Genomic DNA, 19,578 nt, shown 5'->3' with positions numbered 1-19,578 from the left:
AAAAATCCAAAAAAAAGGCCCAGAAAAGGTCACTAATTCTTTGTACGGTAATGATCTTATTTGTTATAGCTGTCACTATATATTTGAGGTATTGCAGACAAAATCAAAAATAAAAATGAAAAAGGATAATAGTGATCAAAAGAGGAGGAAAAAATTTTATGGTTGTGAAAGTTGAGCAATAAAATAAACAATGAAAATGTACAAAGAGAAAGTAAAAAAGTAAAGAAGTATAAAAGTTTAGGGTCAAATATGCAATTTTTGCATTCTGAAAAGGCTTATACATTTCTAATGCAACAATTTGTACGATGTTTTATATTCTTTCTAAATTCTTTAGAATGAGATTTCACCTTTTTTTAGTAAAATTTGAGAATGATTTATAGAGTCGAAGTTTTGTTCTATATTGCATTTAACTGCGTGACTTGCGAATCTTTAAAAAGTTGAAATTAATGGGTCTTTTCTTTAGGCTGAAAAGAATACAGCCGAAACATCGATATTTGTTTGGTTTTTTATGTAAAAATCATAAAAATAATTTATTAAATAATTTACAATACTAAGAACTGTATAATAGCTCTCAATTGCCCGTTTGGTTCATATATATTCGATTCTATTTAGACATACATATAAGTATATAAGGTAAAAAAGCAAGACAAAGGATTAAGATAATTGCTTATTAAGCAGTGTAAGTACCTATACTGTCGCAGAGTCCTTTAACATTTAATTTAAATTAATTATAAAAAATAAATATAATAACAATGTGTACAACATTGATAACAAAATAATAACTTAAAATACTTTTAAAAGTTCTAAAATTCTTTTATATAAAATAATAAAATTTTCTTAAATATTCACATAGGTACGAACGCGCATGGAATAATATTAATTATAAATATTTCATATATGTATATAATATATATGCTATGTGTGCAATAAATATATATTATATTATATACATTCATACAAAAATATATATGTATATAGATGTTTGTATATGTATCTAGATATAAGCAAAATATAGCTGTGTATATATGTATATAATTGTCAACAAAAAGAAATTTAAGAAATCATTATTAATATTAAAATCAAAGATTTAAAAACATTTTGAATATTCAGGAAATATATTACTTTATATCTCATTGTTGGAATAAAAGATTTCAAATTTTGATCGTTCCTAATAATGAAACTCTTTCGCTATTGACACAGTGCGCGATTTACGAAGAATTCTGTAAAGTATGTCCATTGTGTGATTTTATTCTCTTCTCCTCGTTGTCTCGACTCGAGAACAGACCGTTTATGGTCGTCTGTCTGCCCGCCGGATTCTGTAATTTGTGGTGACAATTCCGTGTTCTGTCTCGTGCACGATGTTCATAACGGGAACGTATGACGAGATCCGCGGGAACACGCGATACAAATCCGTGCAGGGTCGGTGTCTGGTGGAAACGGCGATAACGATCTCGACACAGTCATTTGATGCACTTGTCAATTTTTTGCGACGGCTTGCCGCTGGAACGCGAGGAATTGACGCCTGCTGGTGACACTAGTTAATCCTATATTATTAGACAGAATATCGCGCTTAATAAAATTTATTTATGTGATTATTCATACATATTTACATTATTCATAATTATGGTACATAAGTATACTAACCAAAGTATCTAAAAAGGATCAGGATGTTAAGTTAGGATTGTTTCTCGGCCTCGATCTGAAAATGAAAAAGTTCCGAGATATTATACAAATATTATATGTCATATTAAAGGGCTACTTATCTAAAATTTTATTAAACTGCAATTTTTAATTGTGTTGTCTTTGATAACGATTTCTGCCACGTTCCTGATGTTTCCCCAAGCGATACCCCACTCGACTCTGCTTAAGTAGTCCTTTAATATGATACATAATTTGTACATCTTAGAACTTTTTCATTTTGGTCGAAAAACAGCCCTAACTTAACATCCTCCTATAATTAGATACAAATCTGAAAATAATTTTGTTATGGATTATCAAAATAATTATGTAGAATGTTGGTTGCTATTAGAATGTAAAATTTTGTGCAACATTGTCTATTATGCTTAAACGTCCTATATAATTATTTTGATAGTTCAACATAATTATTTTCAGATTTACATATCTAGTTAGATTTTAAGATACTTCAGCAAAATCGATCTGTTCGTATATAAGTTAGTATATAGATAAATATATATAAAAAATATTTGTATAAATGTATACATAATTTACACATAGAGGAAAGTCGCCGATACTGACAATAGGTCTCCTAAAGTGACACCCCCTTATTTCTCAGAAACTAACTATTGCACTTTATTAATACTAATAGAATCATGATCTGTTCAGCTAATCAAAGAAGTACAAACTCATAATTCATATATTTTTGGCTTATTTCTATACCAAATCAGCTAAAAACAAATCCTGTGAATCCGAGAAGAAAATTCTCACGATGTTCTTTTGCAAATTGCGTAATTAAAATAATAGTGACTGTATTATTGATAATATTATGTCATTTTAAATGTTTATAGTTTCATGAATTAGTTTTCTTTACTTGTGGCTTATTTCTATACCAAATCAGCTAAAAACCAATTCTATGAATCCGAGAAGAAAATTCTTACGGTGTTCTTTTGCAAATTGCGTAATTAAAATAATAGTGACTGTATTATTGATAATATTATGTCATTTTAAATGTTTATAGTTTCATGAATTAGTTTTCTTTACAGAATAGGATATATCTTTATTTATAAAATAGAAATTGGCATATATTATTGCCTACTGTGTCAGTTTTGGAGCGCATTTTGTCAGATGCTTATTTTTGCATAACTTACGAAAAACTTAATTATTGTAAAATTGCAAACAGTATTATAAAAATTGCTTATACTATTTGATAGAAGACACTTTTTACTTTGTATTTATGTTTTTGAAATTGTATTTTTACCTTTTGTTTAAGAAATATTGGCTAAAAACAAAGTGATATGTCGGTATCAGCGACTTTCCCCTATATATTTATATATATTTATAAAGATATAGTTTTATATATGTTATATATATGTTATTGTTACAAATCAAGTTTGAGCGAGTCCTTTGTTTTCAAGAAAATTCAAAATTTTTTCTTGATATAAATAATATTCATCTATACTTATTATAAATAATATCCATATATTAATTCTTCGCCACGTTATACATTTTGTCACGTATACAACATGTTGAGTTTTATATAAAAATATTGCATAAAAACATATAACAAATTCTTTTTTCAATCAAACAGACCTAAGGAATATAATATGGTACCCCAAGGAGAAACGTATTATATTTATCTTTATTATAATAAAAAAAACCATGGACACATCTAAAGCAAAAGAAAAAATTAGATATATGTATATGTCATATGAGAGAGACATCGAAGGATTAAACATTTAGAAAAGGAATTAAAATATTTAAAATAAAATATTGTAAAGATAAAATATCTAAATATGTTTAAAGATCTATTTATTTTAATTGATTTTCATGTATTTCTAAAAAAATGTTAGCGGAAAGTAAGAAATTAAGCTTTTAAGTAAATAGCCGTTCTAAGTGTCGAAATATTAGAAAAGTGAAACTTGTATGCATATTACATATTTTCTTACCTTGTAATGTCTTTATCTTTTTCCTCTCTCTCTCTCTCTCTCTCTCTCTCTCTCTCTCTCTCTCTCTGAGTGTTATGTTTGTCGCCTGAGAAGCAATGTGCAGCAATGTGCAAAGGCGACACACATATACGACTTTTGGCGCGCCCTGGTTTCACGGTCTCCCTCCACTTGTTAAGATAGCGATGCAGCCAATCGAGTTCGCGTAGGCGGTGCGACAATGCCTGAGGGCGGCCGTGTTCGACCAACGAGAGCGCGAATCGGTGATGTATAGTTGGGACTTCGGGAGTTGGGTCTGAATACCGGGATTGCACTGATTTCGTTCTGCCGTGGCAAGAGTCAGAGTTAGTCGCCTCAGTCCGTTCCACAAGTATAGAAGAGTACACGTGGTTCCAACAATTTGTTCTGAGCATTTCCGCGTTATTTTCGGGGATCGACAATTGAAAAGGGGATGAAACGTCAATCCTCTGGAAATGTTTCTTCAAGATATAAGCAATCCTTCAGTGCCTCTACAACTGCAACTGCTGGGATCGCCAATCTTGACGCAGCACCCATCTATCGCTCTACGAAACTTTGGTATGTACTGATATTCTTAATAACTTTCAGTCTGTCTTATAATCAACAATGTGATGAGACCGATGAAGGTTAACGGTTTGTGTTTGCGATTTAGTATTTTGAATCTTCAACACAATTAGGCTGAGAGAGAGAGAGAGAGGGGGGGGGGGGGGGGAGAGAGAGATTATATTTGTCGTTATATGATAAATTTTTTAAGTGTATTAATTGACTCTAAAACAGAGCTTTTTCTTAAATCTCTTTGTCCTATAGCCAATTAACAGGTTTGAAAAATTTATTGTACGACAAAAAACGGACAAATAAAATAACATGCTTAGACGATACATATATGACACATTTCACAACTAATTTTAATTTTATAATAATACCGATCTAAAATAATATGTACATACAAGGTAATTGTAAAATATAAAAGTGAGTTAAGTGTGACATAAAATCGTAAAAGGTATATAACAGATATAATTTTTCTCTGATATAATCAGCAATCAACTATAATCTCTCATTCGATTAAGTCTTTCATCTTCATTTTCTTCAAAATTAATTGCAGTTGAATGATTTTATCGAAAAAATTAAATTGTTTTTACTGAAAATTCTTAACACGACAATTAAGTTATAATACATTTTTAGAAATTTTTTAAAGTTACAATAAATTGTTAGAAATATATTGATATAATACGTAAAAATATATCTAAGATATAATTTACAACTATAATCTCATACTCAATTCAATCTTTTATTTTCACTTTTTCTTCATTTTTTCTTCATAAAATTAAGTTGTTATTGTTTATCGCAATTATTATTTATTTATTTTTAATTTAAAAGCAAGATGATTAAGTTATGAATTTCAAGAAAGGGATCTGTTACGGAGAAAATGATTTTCATATAGTTATAGTGATAGTTGATATCTCATGCGAATTTTAGAATTTTGCCTGTGAAAATCTGAGACTAGCATCCCCATTTGCGGTGTTCTTAAAAGAGAAAGGTCGCTCCCAATTGATTTGCACCATAATGAGGATACCGTGTTCTTCTCGCTCACCCTGTATCGATGTCGATCGCCAAATATCCCGTGTAATGCGACACACATTGGGCACTGCGCCTTGATTATTTCGTGAAAGATGAAAGGATACCGACCTTCGGTCAGGCAAATAATCGTTATCTACCTACTATGAATGGCTTTTTACTGCGGTTTATGGGTGTTGGGATAATCGTTTCCATACATAATGCTACAAGTGCGGTCGACGATGATGCTGTAAAGGGTAGCCCCTGCTGCTGCGCTATTTATGTTACCTCACCCACGCTAATTTTTTCCTATTCACCCTCATTGTTAGACAGCGTCGTCTTTTCAGAAGAAATGTTGCCTACGCGCTATTGGCAATTCGTATCGCGTAAGATAGTGGCGAGCAGTCATCATTATATTAAATTCTCTCAGTCTTAATATTTGCAGTATATTATTGTCACGTTCTCCTTTCTTTCCTTCTTCTGGGCATTTTCCAGCAAAAATATTTGAACATCACACAAATAACAATAAATCATTATATATATTCTTATTGTTTGTTAAACACACATGGATAAAATGATTTATTGTGTTAGACTAATATTACATTTATCTATTTTTGTCATACGACAAGCTTTTCAAGCTTAGAATAGAGAGATTCTTGGATTTTTCTGTCTTGCAGCCAGTCAATAAGCTCGAAATCTTTGTCGTACGACACATGAAATATTAGACTTGGACTGCGGGAGCTTTTCAACAAATGACACAGTGATCATTTCACCTTTATTTAACATTACACCGAACAAGAATGTAATTATTCATTGTGTCACACTGTGTCATTTTGTAATAAGTAAAAAACTCGCTGTGTTTCTTATTATTAGAAAACGTTCTTTATTTGAAGATTTTTAGCTTGAATTACACACCAAGTGTGCTTACATGACTTATTGATTAGGAGAAATTAAGAAAATGTTTTTATTTTATTTTATTATATTATCTATAATACATTTATACATATATTTTTGTTATATTATTAATAGTAGATATTTTTTAAAATTATAATATACATATATATTTCTCTGTGCTACCACATTTTGCCCAAATAGCTATGTAAAATAAATTATTAAAAATTGATTTTACATAGCTATTTTCTTTTTTTAATTTTATAAGAAAGAACCAACGCTACTTATTGTTGCAATCAATCTTTATAAAATTTTTATCACATAGAATAATAACAAAACATTTCGTCCTTTAAATTAGGTCATCCTCAGTATTTAAAATTACAGTTAAATTACATATTAAACATAACATTGAAAGTAGCATCTAATAATTAGCGTCGTTATACAATATATGATTAAATTTTGTTCCTTACGTTTCGATGGCGTGTCAATTTGTGTATTTTGTTATTATTTTATATAAGAATTTTATAAACATTGATCCCAACAATAACTAGTTATGCTTCTTTCTTATATTGTGATTGATTTATTCATAGTGCTTTGTCATTTTATATTATCTTTTTGAATTATTTATAAATTATTTTATATGTACTTTCTTACTGTGACATCGTATTTATATATTTTAATTATGTATCTAACACGAGACGACTGCGTGAATCACAGATAATATCAATCAGTAACAATCAACGGATCAATTTCAAATCAAATTTACTACCTTTAACCTCTAACCATAATCATCATGGATCTATCGAAGACATTTTAACTTTCCTAAACTTATCGAGAAATGTATATACATGAAGGAAGAGATTTGATTGGTTCAATACTACAGCGATGGAGTTATATCAATTTGAATATAGTCCTTTCGATAACGACGTCAGTATCGTATCTTGCACCGACATCGCATCGCTATCCTGAGTTACAGAATAGCTTTTTCGTTGTACCATCGTTAGCGCAACTGAAAATTGTCGCTTCATGACGATAACGACATTATCGTTAGGAAGTTACAGAATAAGTTTACAGGTCCAAACTTCAACCACATGCATTTTGTACATTCTTTTTTTTTTTATTAATTGATTAATTGATCATGCTGTTAATTTGCAGATAAGAGGATGAGTTCAAACGGATGGTTATGCCAACCAAACCCTCCATTGTTACACGGTGTCACTGCGGAATTAGCTAATCGGAGTCTTTGGCAACAATTTTATAAGTACAACACAGAAATGATAATAACGAAGTGTGGTCGGTGAGTCTCATTTTGTTGCTATTTCTTTCTTTTTCAAAGCAGATATAATGTCAAAATTATACTATTTTTTATACTATTTCTTATATATATTTTTTATATTATTTGTAAGTTCTTCGTTAAAAATAAATAAGATAATAATTAAAAAATAGTTCCAACTTAAATGTCGCAAATTAAATCAAACGGTAAAATAACTCGATGGCAAATCTATCGCGGCGCGAAATCATAACAATCTCTCAAGTTCTTGTTCCTTCAATCCACGGGGGGTAAAACAAAGAAAACTCGAAATTAAATATAATAGAGATCTGGATAAATCGTCAATAAAATCGTAATTGGAAGATTCAATCATAATAATAATTATTCACGTTGCCGCGTGCGTTTACATGACGCGTCTGAGTGGCATGGGGTCGTGGCGCCCGTGTCCTCACTTGGAGACAAGCAAAAGGAGATACTTTCCTTGAGACCTCTTCTTCTCTCGGCGCCCGTGAGAGGTGCACCGAAGAGATGCCGACCACTCCCCCACTGTCTGCAACCGGAGACTCAGTCAGGCGCCACGCCGGCGCTCTCGAAGCCATCGGTACGATACCCTTACGAAATAATGGATTCTGCAAAAAAAAAAAAACATAATACGAGAGCACTATCCCTTATCGCCGATTTGCGGTAGTGCGGTGGCCACGAGGGAGTACGGTCTAAAATTCTTTCCGGATAAAACTTCTATAGAATACCAGATCTTGAGATTGGAAAAAGACATTCGTTATATACCTTTCAAGAAAGTTATTTTCTTTTTGAAAATTTTTACGCAAGAATTTACATTTTTACACAGTCATCGAGCTCACCATTCTATACTATAGTCTCTATACTATACCTGTCTACTTAAAGTTTTTTTTACCTGAAATGTATGGAAACCATTAATCGTTTTAACGAGCTGTTGAATCATTTTCCATTATAATATAGCATTTGACGCAGGTATTCTGATATACATTAAATTTCGCACATTGGAAGATAAATTAATATAATTATTTTTTTGTAATAATTGATTAATCTATTAAAAAAGCTAAACAAAGTAAACTATTAGTATAATATTTAACTTAAGATTAAAAAGATAAATTTATTAATAGTCGTAAAAAATATAAAATTTTTACAATATTTCAAATTAAGTTTGATTCTTGAATAAATCAACACTTTTTATTTGCAACTGTTTACATTATTGCTTTACTGCTTGATTACGATTGATCGATTTACTTACATTCTCTCTCTCTCTCTTATAGAAACGTTACAATGTTCTTTTTCAAATTATTAAATCTCGTCGGGAATGATTTGGCAACATGTTTTTTCTGCACGTTACAATGTTCCAAAATCATTGTTCTAACGGGATTCGTTCTAAGGGATTGATATCGTGGATATTTAGTCGCAATTATCAATCTTCTCCTTTCCGTCGCTTTCGAAATTTAGTCCGACGCATATTTCTGTAATTTTCTTAACGGCGCGACGTATGCGATAGCATCGTTTACTTAACTAGACAGACGAGCATAGACTGGGCGTTCCGAAGTGACGACAATGTGATTAGTTTCGCAGAAGGTGTTCGTTGAACACCACCATACGACATGCCTTTATAATTCGTCAATAGGCGCGATAATATAACAGTTAGAAATGTATTTTTCGTTTTTTAACGTCGTCATTTTAATGTATTATAATATTAGTCAGAAAGACGTCGCTTTGTAACATTCCATTTTCTTATTGACAGAAGTTTTCGGAATGCCTCGTCGGAAACTATCGAACAATTTCTTCTCAGACTGGGGACTCGGGGCGGTAAATAGTCGTGATAAAACGTACGTAGAATTTTGCGTGGTTTTAAAAAGATAATGCGAACGGGCGTGATATCACGCACCATGCTTTCATGTTATATCGGTATCGCGTGGGCGTGAAAACCGGAAGGACGGAAGGAAGGAAGGAAGGTCTCTTCCTTAGACACATGGCACGATGCGCGATGTAGTAAATAATATTGAATGTTTTTCGAATTATATATTTCTATAAGTCATATCTTAGGAATAGATTTTTTTAGAAAAATATATTGTATAAATTTCTTCTATTATAATATAATAAAATTATAATATTAAATACAATAAAAAGATCATCGACACTAACGAATTTTACAATATGCGAAGTTGATGTTTTTTTTTACACTTAGGAATCATTTACATTATATAGTTTATTTAGTTTATAATATTTCAGCATATACAATTTATTAATACAGAGTGTTTTTTAATTTTTTTTGTATTTTATTTTTGTAATATTTTTGTAAACTTACGCGATTTTTTTGTATTTTCTTGTACATCTGTTCGCAATAAAAATGATCGTTGCGTGTTATTTCGGGGAATCGCATTTTCTAAAAAATCGCATTTTCTGGCGTTTCTTTTGCGGAAGACAGTCTACTTTTGTAAGCTTATACGTGAATATCTCATTACGTGACTTTGGACCACCTAAAGTCTCTGCTGGTCGACGCAGGGTGACCATCGATCGTGATTTTAACGAGCTGATCACAAGCGGATGATGAAAAAAACGTTGAGACACATGTTTATCTTCACCAGGGCGGTCTAGCCGCAACAATAGCGTCGCGACGAAGGTGTCGGTCTCTTCGTACGTGTCTCTTCCGGCGTTGCTATTTGTACAGTTCACCACGTGCCCACCACGTGCTTCTTTTCTCTTCCTCTCTCGCCCTAGATCTTGCGAATTTCATAATCACACATTTTGTATTCTACAGCACGATATTTGTTCGCATCCACAGCTTCCGCGCTTTGGAATATACATATATTAACTTCTTTCCTTTTTAAGTACCATTTTAACTTCTGTGTTACACCCTTGGTCATCTTAACAATGAATACGATAATAAAGTAGAATTGAAAAATGTGTAACAAAAGTGGCAATTGACAGGTAGGTCTTTTTTGACTGTGTGAAAAACTGATTAAAGAAAATCCATTGAAAATAAATGATATATTTCTGACAATGGATTTCCTCCGGGGAATTTCTTTGTGTTTCGACTTTTAAGAAAACTATCCTATTGTGCGCGTGTATTTCTTAAACCTTTCTCAGAAATATTTTTCAGTTGACAAAAACAGTCTCTTTTTCTTCCAGGAAATTATTTTAAATTGTCATAAACTAAAAAAAATGTTATAAAAATTGTTCGTTGTTCATTGAAGAAAAAATAAAAGATTTCTTTAAAAATATTATAAAAAATTTATAATCCTTGAATCTTTTTCAAAAATATTTTTTTAAGAAACGCAGTTTATCTTTCTTCTAAAAGAATTTAAAATTATCATAAATTAAAGAAACATTAAGAATTGTGGATTGTTTAGAAAAAAAATAAAAGTTTTCTTATAAGTGACATGAAAACCTCTGTTATTTTTATATCTCTTTCAGAAATCTTTCTTATATGAGTTAAGAAAAGAATAATATCTTTTATGTCTTTCTTTCTTTTTTAGGAAATTATTTTTAATTATCATCAATTAAAGAAACATTAAAAATTATTGATTGTTCATTAAAGAAAAAATACAAGTAATCTTTAAAAAATAGTATGGATTCAAACTTGAAATATGTTTAAAAAAGTGATAAATAATAAATTTAATGAAATATGAAAAATCGAGAAATGGAAGTACATCACGATTTTGGTCGAGCCAAACTTTCGTCAGACTTACCTTGAAGATATACGTATGTATGTACGTAGATGTATTTATTGTTTTTATCACATAGGGGATACATACCGAAGGTATGTCAAACAGACGCATGTGTTTCTCATACGAGATACGAATAGTCCACGAGTGGCTCTGCAATCGGCGGAATAAAACGCGGGCCAGGGCTCGTGCCACCGAGACACGGCGTTATATCACACCATTACAGACGTTATCTCATTGCTGCGTAATCGCAAGAAACTCCTTAAACCAGATGCGTCTGTCGCACGAGCACCCGATATTCACGTCCCAGTGATACTAGAGTCATTCTGAGTCATACGAACGATGAACGACCTGATCAAAATGGTGTTTTCACTTTAACGGCTGTTTTTAAAATTGATAAAGAATTCTAGAACTCTTCGGAGGACAACCAGAACTTTACTTATTTTTTTCAAATTTTAAAAAAGCCAGTTTCACAGGGGTATCAACATTTTTTATTCACTAAAAGGACTCAAACAAATTATTATGAAAATAAATAGAGTGATAGAAAATTAAATATTTTATCAGAATATAAATTATAAAAAAAAATTTCAGAATTTTATCTCTTACACAAGAAATATAAATCTATTAATCTAATTAATAAGTAGAAATAAAGTCAATAATGACCGCTCGGTATTTCTATAAGTAAAATTTTTTCACGGCTTTAGACAAATAAAATTACAATCGTATTCAACAATTTAAAAACTATAAGATTACATGTATTTTATTTTTTACGCTTTTTAGACAAAAATTGGCTTATTTATTATTCTTTTATCTATCATTCTTTTCATTCAACCGCGATTATATTATTGCGACCAAATCTTGAATAATAATAATAATAATAATAATAATAATAATAAGAAGAAGAAGAAGAAGAAGAGAGAGAAAAGAATTATTTAACGTAAAAGATGAGATTTTGAATCACGTCACAATAATAGTCAACAGAAAACGAATCTCTTATAACGGTGCATTTCAAGAGAATGAAGAAGAATAATATGTTTGCTATGTTTGAATTTATAACGACATACAGAAATTTTTTGCTACATTGAAAAGGGATTAATATTAATTTTTCATCCTGGACTCACCATCTTTTAAAGAAAAGTCTCGAAGCTTGCCATTTTTATACCTGCTAATGTATTGACAATGACAAAACCGGGCGGAGACTAGGCATGTAAAGGCCTTTGTCAGTCTGCCGACTTGATACGAAGGCAAATGCTAAATGTGCCGTAGAGGAAAACCACAATTAGACAAGCAAACGGGACTGCGACTCCGTAGAAATATTTGCGCAGCCGGAAAAACTAGTTGACGAGGGTGAGAGTATGGAAACCCTGCGTAGTAACAGAAGCAGATTTAACGCGTCGTCCTCTCGGCGCCGCCCACTCGTCGCCGGCACGTTAATGACTAACGAAACCTACGAAGGCCTTTGTTCTTCGAGAGAGTGCGAATACTACCTGCACGAAATGAGACCTTTTCTTCAATAGCGTCAAAGGTCTCAGAGTTAAAAGTTATCTACAAAATGGCTATGCGTCATTTCCAACACTTTATGTCATTGATAACACTAGTTTATAGCTAAAAATTATTTTTAACCTGGCACAGTGTTTCTTACAGATTTTTGAATCCTGTAAATTTTATGCATTAAAAATGGCTTCTCTGTAATATATTTTGAAATTTTTTATAAACAAAGGTTAACATTATATTGAATTCTGATTAGAAAAGCCATAAATTTATTCATCTACTTTAAAATAAGGTCAGTGAAGCTCATTTCTTTTTTTAAGAAAGCAGAAATATCTTATTAACTTCAACCAGGGAAATGATCACTAATTCGTGACATTATATAGTTCATAATAGCTGGTAATTTTCAGCTGTTCTTTTCTTTATTTTCGTATTGTGGGAGGGGAAGAAAAACTGCAGGGATTAAATTACGGTGCGGGTCTAGTGATTGTAGTGCTGTGTTTTAGGGGCTGATTTGCAATAATTCCACAGACAGCGGTCGATTTTCATTTCGAACGCATTTCGTAGCTAAAGAAAAATATTGTCTTCTTTTGTGGTTTAGGAAAAATTTGAAATTTGCAGCTCATTCAATTGACTCAATATTATTGTCATCCAACAAATTATTTATAGGACATTTCTTTTATCTTTTACAGACGTATGTTCCCGTTCGTTCAAATAAACATAAACGGTTTGCAAAAGCGTGAAATTTATCATGTCTTCTTGGAGATAGCACCAGCCTCCAATCAACGGCACAAGTACTGCGGACACGAGAACGGGAATAAGAATGGCAATGTAGGTGGCTGGAGCATCGCGGGACCGGCAGATCCGCAGCATCCCTTAAACCGTAGGCTTTATCAGCATCCCGACAGTCCCGCGACTGGCGAGCACTGGATGGAAAATTCGATCAATTTTATCAAATTAAAACTTACAAACAACGTCAATGATAAGAGTAACGTGAGTATAATATACGCCGACTAATGCCTAAATTCTAAGTAGAATCGTAAGGCTCGTAATATACTCTTGTAAGACTTGTAAAAATTTTTAAGTGCTTGTATCTTTATACAATATTTTTACAGACAGCTTCTTACTAGAACTTACTAATAAAATTTACAAGAAATCGTAGATATTTACGAATAATCGTACGTCTTGCGATGCGCATAAAATTAGAATATTAGTCATAAGTTCTTACAACTTTTGCGAGAACACGTTACGAGTCTTACGATTGTGTTTAGAATTGACCCATAAGTTATTGTATTTATTGTAATTAGTATGCAATATGCAGTTCAATAAAAGCTACCATTTGAAGTAACGATGGTTATTTATTAATTTTATTAAAAATAATGTTTTATATGAAATACATTGTTTGATGGGATTCGTCGAATGGATGCATTTAGATTTTTTGTCTTTAATTCTTTTAATATATCAAGGTAATCTTTGTCTTTTTAAATCTTTTTTTAAATCGTTTTTTAATTAAACATATAGTCTGTTTCGAGACAAATTTATTCACTTAAAATGTTGATCTTTCGAGATCATTCAAGGTCATTTACAATCGTTTGAAGTCTTATTTTTTTATCAATAAAACCTTGGGCGTTTTTTCGTTATCCAATCAGAAGCTACCACAACTAAGGCTATCTTCGTTTTCTGATCCCTGAAGACGAAGATAGCCTTAGTTGTTGTAGCTTCTGGTTGGATGACGAAAAAACGCCTCTTCAAACCTTCAAATCTTTTACAAGACATTTCATCCACCGCCAAAGTATGGAGATTCCAGCATAACCCCAATGAAGAAATTCATCAATCATAGCCGAATGTGAGAAAAATAATTGACTATGATTGATCGATTCTTTAAGACGGTTTGCTACTCTAATGTGTTTGCGGGATAATAAAACTCCTCCTTAGAATGACCGCCGAGTTTGAAAAACACTCAACGTGTTTTGTGGTCGTTGAATAGGAAAAAGTAAGACATCCTATCTTTCTCACCAAGACTTCTGGATTTGACGTCTGTAGACTATTTTCTTTTTATATGAGGATTTTATAAAGGATAAAGTATATTGACAAAAATGTTTCTCAAACTCAAAGGTCACATTTTGAGAAGGAGCATCATTGTGTTATCGCACTTATACTCTGGTGGCGAGTGGAACATTTTTCAAATTATTTTAAAATTTATTAATAAAAAAATAAAAGATTTTAAACAATCATAATTGGCCTTGAAAAATATTAAACTAAGATTGATAAACTCGCCACGAAATAGGTTACACGCCTATTTAAAAAAAGGATGCTGTTCTACTTAAAAAAAAAAACAAAGATTATTTTGGTATGTCAGAAAATTTAAGACATAAAAAGATTTAATGCATCCATTCGAAGGGTCCTATCAAATGCAATGTATTTCATAAAACTTTTTTTTGATAAAATCAATAAGTAAGAGTTATTTCAGATAATAGTTTTTGTTGAATCATCCTGTGTATACTAAGTTTGAAAATAAATACGAAAACATATGTCTAATTATAAGTTTGGATTTTATATATAACAGTATATATAAAAGAACAAAAGATAAAATAAATTATTTGTTAATAAAAAGAAAATATACATATGTAATACATATATACATATATATAAAATATATACATTTTTTAATTAACAAATAACTTTTTTTACTTTTTAAATAAACATTAGGTATATATTTTGTAACACAGATAATTTAGTTAGTATATTATCGCTACACAATTATAACATCTCGTAAAACGGTATACGAAAGATAATAGAGAAATACGTATTACAACGAAGGATAAGACAATCCCTTGGAGGAAATAGAAGGAGAAAAATTTAGTGACCGTCGCTCATTTATCTGGTTCTTCTATGTTTTGACAGCTTTAAAATGTTTTTAAAAATCTCCACTCCCATCTCCGCTGTTCTGGTTTCGTGTTACGTTTCTTTTCCCATTTGTATTGCATGGAGAAATATCGTTAGCTCGTTTATCCAATTCAATTTCGATTCGTTTTTTTTTTAAGCATTAACTCAATTATGCGTTTCCACCAATGTCGATTAAAGTTAATCTACACATTGATGGAAATGGGCAGTAATAGTTACTCATAAGGCGCTACAATATTTCCTGTTTCCTTTTTATTTTTTCCTTCTCTCTATTTTTTTCTATTTTCTATATGTACATCTTTAGATAATAAGTATTAATAACAATAATAACTAGGTAATAGACAGAAAAGTGATACAGTAGTCTATGTCTCTTATGGGATAATTGTGATATAAGAACACACTTACAATTAGTTTTTCCTAACATTAAAAAAGTGATGACTTTCTCTCTCTCTCTCTCTCCTCGCTCAATAAACTTTAATTTATCATTAAAAAATATATAGCTATACGTATTGATTTGGTATACACAAGAATATTTTCGAAGACTTCTAATATTTTTATGGATATTCTGGCTATTCTCTCACGAAATTCGCACGAAAGCGAAAGCATCTTGTGATCGAGGATTAAAGAAACTTTTGAGAAAAAAAAGATCGGCGATGCATTTTCTGGGTGAGACTTAAGCTACTCAAGACGATATACCTCCCTTCCCTGCTGGGGCTGAACGAGAGTGAGTTTGTTTACGAGCCGACGGAGTTCCTAGCTGCCGCCATCGCCGTTGGTGTTAAGAACGCCGTTTTACAATTCTCTTCTGCCTTTGTCGATGGCAAAAAGGATCCGCACAGGGAGCAAGAGCACGGCGGCACTTTTGCCCCTCGTTATTGTCCATTAGTGCTGATTCATGCATGAAAAGCGTCACGGTAATCCATAAAGGTCCGCGGCTAGACAGCGGCGACAAACAAGAGATCATTCGCATTGTTACGCGTTTATCAATTTCGTCACTTTCCCTTCAACTAGGAAACAAGCGAGATCAGATCTGATTTAAGAAGATCTATTTAATCTCTATGATTTATCTACTCTAAAGCATCTAATCAGAAGAGATCATGAAGGCAATCAGAAAAGATTATGAAGAATTATTAGAAAAGTGATTACATTCGAATGTAAAAAGAACCGTCAAGATTTTTTATTATAAGCGATTTTGAATTGCAGAATTTTAGCAAAAAAGTTTTCACTAATCTCTGCTTTAGCGCGAGAGTTAACGTAACTTTCCTTCTTAGCCCATTTCAAACAGGATTCATTTTATATTTATCGAAAATTTAAAAAATAAATAAGAAATTAATATGCTTATTAAATATTTTCAGCAAGCAGAGATCACTGAACAGAATTCTGTTCTTACTGAATAGAATATTTTTCTAAAATTTTTATCTAAAATATATTATACAATCAGAAGAAAAATAGATGAAGTTGAGATCTTTAATGTAAAACTTATTATACCCTTATTCTTTTGTTATATGTCTTTAATGTTACGCTTATTTTGACATAATAAAACTTTATGTAAAATATAGATATTCTGCTTGAAATCGACTGTAATGACTACCAGATCGCGTATTGAAGTGATGCATTTTGCTCTTGATTCATACGAGAGATTCTCGGTGGCGCGGAGACATGTGATTCCGAGAAGGTTGCAGGGCTTAGTCTGGTTTTCGGGAATCGCGTCTGTGTCTACCGTCGGCCTCTTTAGTGAGGCGCCAACTTATCTCGAAAAAGCGGCGCTCCTTTTACCCGGTTCCTCAAACTAATTACGAATTTAATAAAATTCCCGGCGCTTCGTCCCACTCTTTCCGACCCTCCACCCCCATCCGCAGCTAACAGAAAGACTCTCTTCTTTCGTGCATCTCTTCCTTCTCTCCTCCGGGATCATCTTTCGCGATGCAGATACTGTGTAACAGTGATTTTTTTTTTCATATTTAACACTCAAAAATAAAAATTCTTAATAAGTAAAACCCATTTATATAATATGACTCATGGCTTTCGTATATATTCTCAGTTTTTTATAGTTTTTAATTAATGAAAAATCGCATCGTTCAAACAAAACATACGTGAAAAAAATATCTTATAAAATATTGATTATTAATAGTCCAATAATAGTTCAATAATTAATTTAATAATAATTTAATGAACTTCTAAAATTGCTGATTTTAATTTTAACGATGTATGATAGAAAATCGCTTTTTAATTATCTATATATTAATTATTTATTTTAATTATCTATTATTTTTTTAAAATTATAATAATTTAAGAAAAAAAATTGATATTACAGGCAATATTGACATCAATGCACAAGTACATTCCTAAGCTCTGGATAATCCGTTGCACCAATGCGACGAGTTATAATGAGCTTTTTTCTTATCCATCCGCGTCGTTCATTTTCAACGAGACGGAATTTATTGCTGTAACAGCATATCAAGTAAGTATTATAAAATAAATTTAAAAGCGAAACTCGTTATTTTTTTCTGAAACATTTACATTTTAATAACTGTATAATATAATTTAATCTTTTGTGATCATATATTGAGAAAGAAACGCTGAAATGCGTTGCAGTAGCTTAACATAATTCTTCAAGCATTTGAATCTGTACAATTATAATCGATTAAATTTTTTCGAGATTTTATAAATTCTTCTAAGTAATAAAAATTTTTTGATTCATATTAAATCAGCCTTTTAGAATTAAAGACAAAATACTTTATCTTCGTTATGTGCGAGAAATAGATGAATCGTAGAAATTCGATCGTAAAGAATTAAGACTATGTATAAAAAGTTACATATTTTAATTACATATCTTAATTATTATACATATACTTATTCTTTTTTTCTTTCTTTATCAATTATTATTACACATTTTATTACTTTTTTACACATCTAAAAATTGTCTTTTTCAAAACGTAGGCTATCTAACCGTAATATATGTTTCTTTGTGTCCAATTGTATCTAATAGTAGCGTTTGCGATCTTTTTTGCAGAACGAAAACATCACGAAATTGAAGATCAATAATAACCCTTTCGCAAAAGGTTTTCGCGAGACGGGACAGTCACGATTCAAGCGCAAATATCAGCAGTCCGATCAACAGTCCCAATTGGGTTCCAACCGCGCGGATGATGAGAGGGGCAGCGTTTCTTTCTCCGACTCCGATTCGAATCATGTCTCAAGCGAACGGAGTAGCCTTGTGAGTAGTGAGGAAAATTTGACGCAGGAGTCGAAAAGACTAAGACGCGAAATCGAAATTAACACGGACAACGACGCACGCAATGATGTTAGGCCAATTGCCGCGAATCCGTTCGAACCGATCATCGCGGACCCAGGAGCAGCATTGAATGCCGAAAACGAGGTGCACCTTCATAGACCCTGGTTGAATCCACCACCACACAGTCAAATGATACCACCATTGTACTATAATCGACCTTCTCTGCATTATCAATACGGTAATACATGGTATACGGACAATATACAAAATTATATGACACTTCGTGATTTCCACCAGTTTCAGTTCAGTAATTGTTATTGTCATCATATATTGAATGTGTTTGGAGAGCGCACTATTAACACTCTTATATCATTCTGTCCTTATTGTACGGTTAACAAACGATAAAGATAAAATGACACAATAATGCCTGATATAGCATGTTCTTCGAATACAGTCATGGCTGTGTCGCATGCGAACAAACGCTGTTTTTGTTTATCTCGTAATTTTGTTGCAACAAATGCTTTATGATATGGAGAATAATATTATACGTGCAAATAATTAATTAAGACTGAAGATTTAAGATGACAGATAAATAATATCAAAATAATACACATACACGCACACACACATATATATATATACATAGTATATACATACATATATGTATGCAGGGTGTCCCAGACCACTCGTACTACCTATTTAAAAACGAGGTTTTTATTTTTAAAATCCCAAAATTTTAATAAGTAAATTGCGTATAATACTCTAATGATAATATTTTTGTTTTCCTTCGGTTCCAAATAAAAATGAACAAATTTCGGACTGGAAGTCGATTTTTTTTAATGGAATATGATTTTTTTATTTATGAATATATAACAAAAACAATACTATGTTCCATTTAAAATAATC

At 31.6% G+C, this 19,578-nt stretch overlaps 1 protein-coding gene across 1 annotated transcript; it reads left to right on the top strand.

Moving 5' to 3' along the window:
* The first annotated feature begins 4,009 nt into the window (after nt 1–4,009).
* LOC108767283 (T-box transcription factor TBX3) lies at nt 4,010–19,289 on the top strand. Its single transcript, XM_018517041.1, has 5 exons — nt 4,010–4,196; nt 7,239–7,380; nt 13,226–13,526; nt 17,752–17,898; nt 18,451–19,289. The coding sequence occupies exons 1-5, from the start codon at nt 4,094–4,096 to the stop codon at nt 19,075–19,077; spliced, it is 1,320 nt and encodes a 439-aa protein (XP_018372543.1). The 5' UTR covers nt 4,010–4,093; the 3' UTR covers nt 19,078–19,289.
* Nucleotides 19,290–19,578: the final 289 nt, after the last annotated feature.

This window comes from Trachymyrmex cornetzi, unplaced genomic scaffold (assembly GCF_001594075.2).
Source record: "Trachymyrmex cornetzi isolate Tcor2-1 unplaced genomic scaffold, Tcor1.1 scaffold67, whole genome shotgun sequence".
NCBI classification, from domain to species: Eukaryota; Metazoa; Arthropoda; class Insecta; order Hymenoptera; family Formicidae; genus Trachymyrmex; species Trachymyrmex cornetzi.
This window is presented reverse-complemented; position numbering and strand designations above follow the sequence as displayed.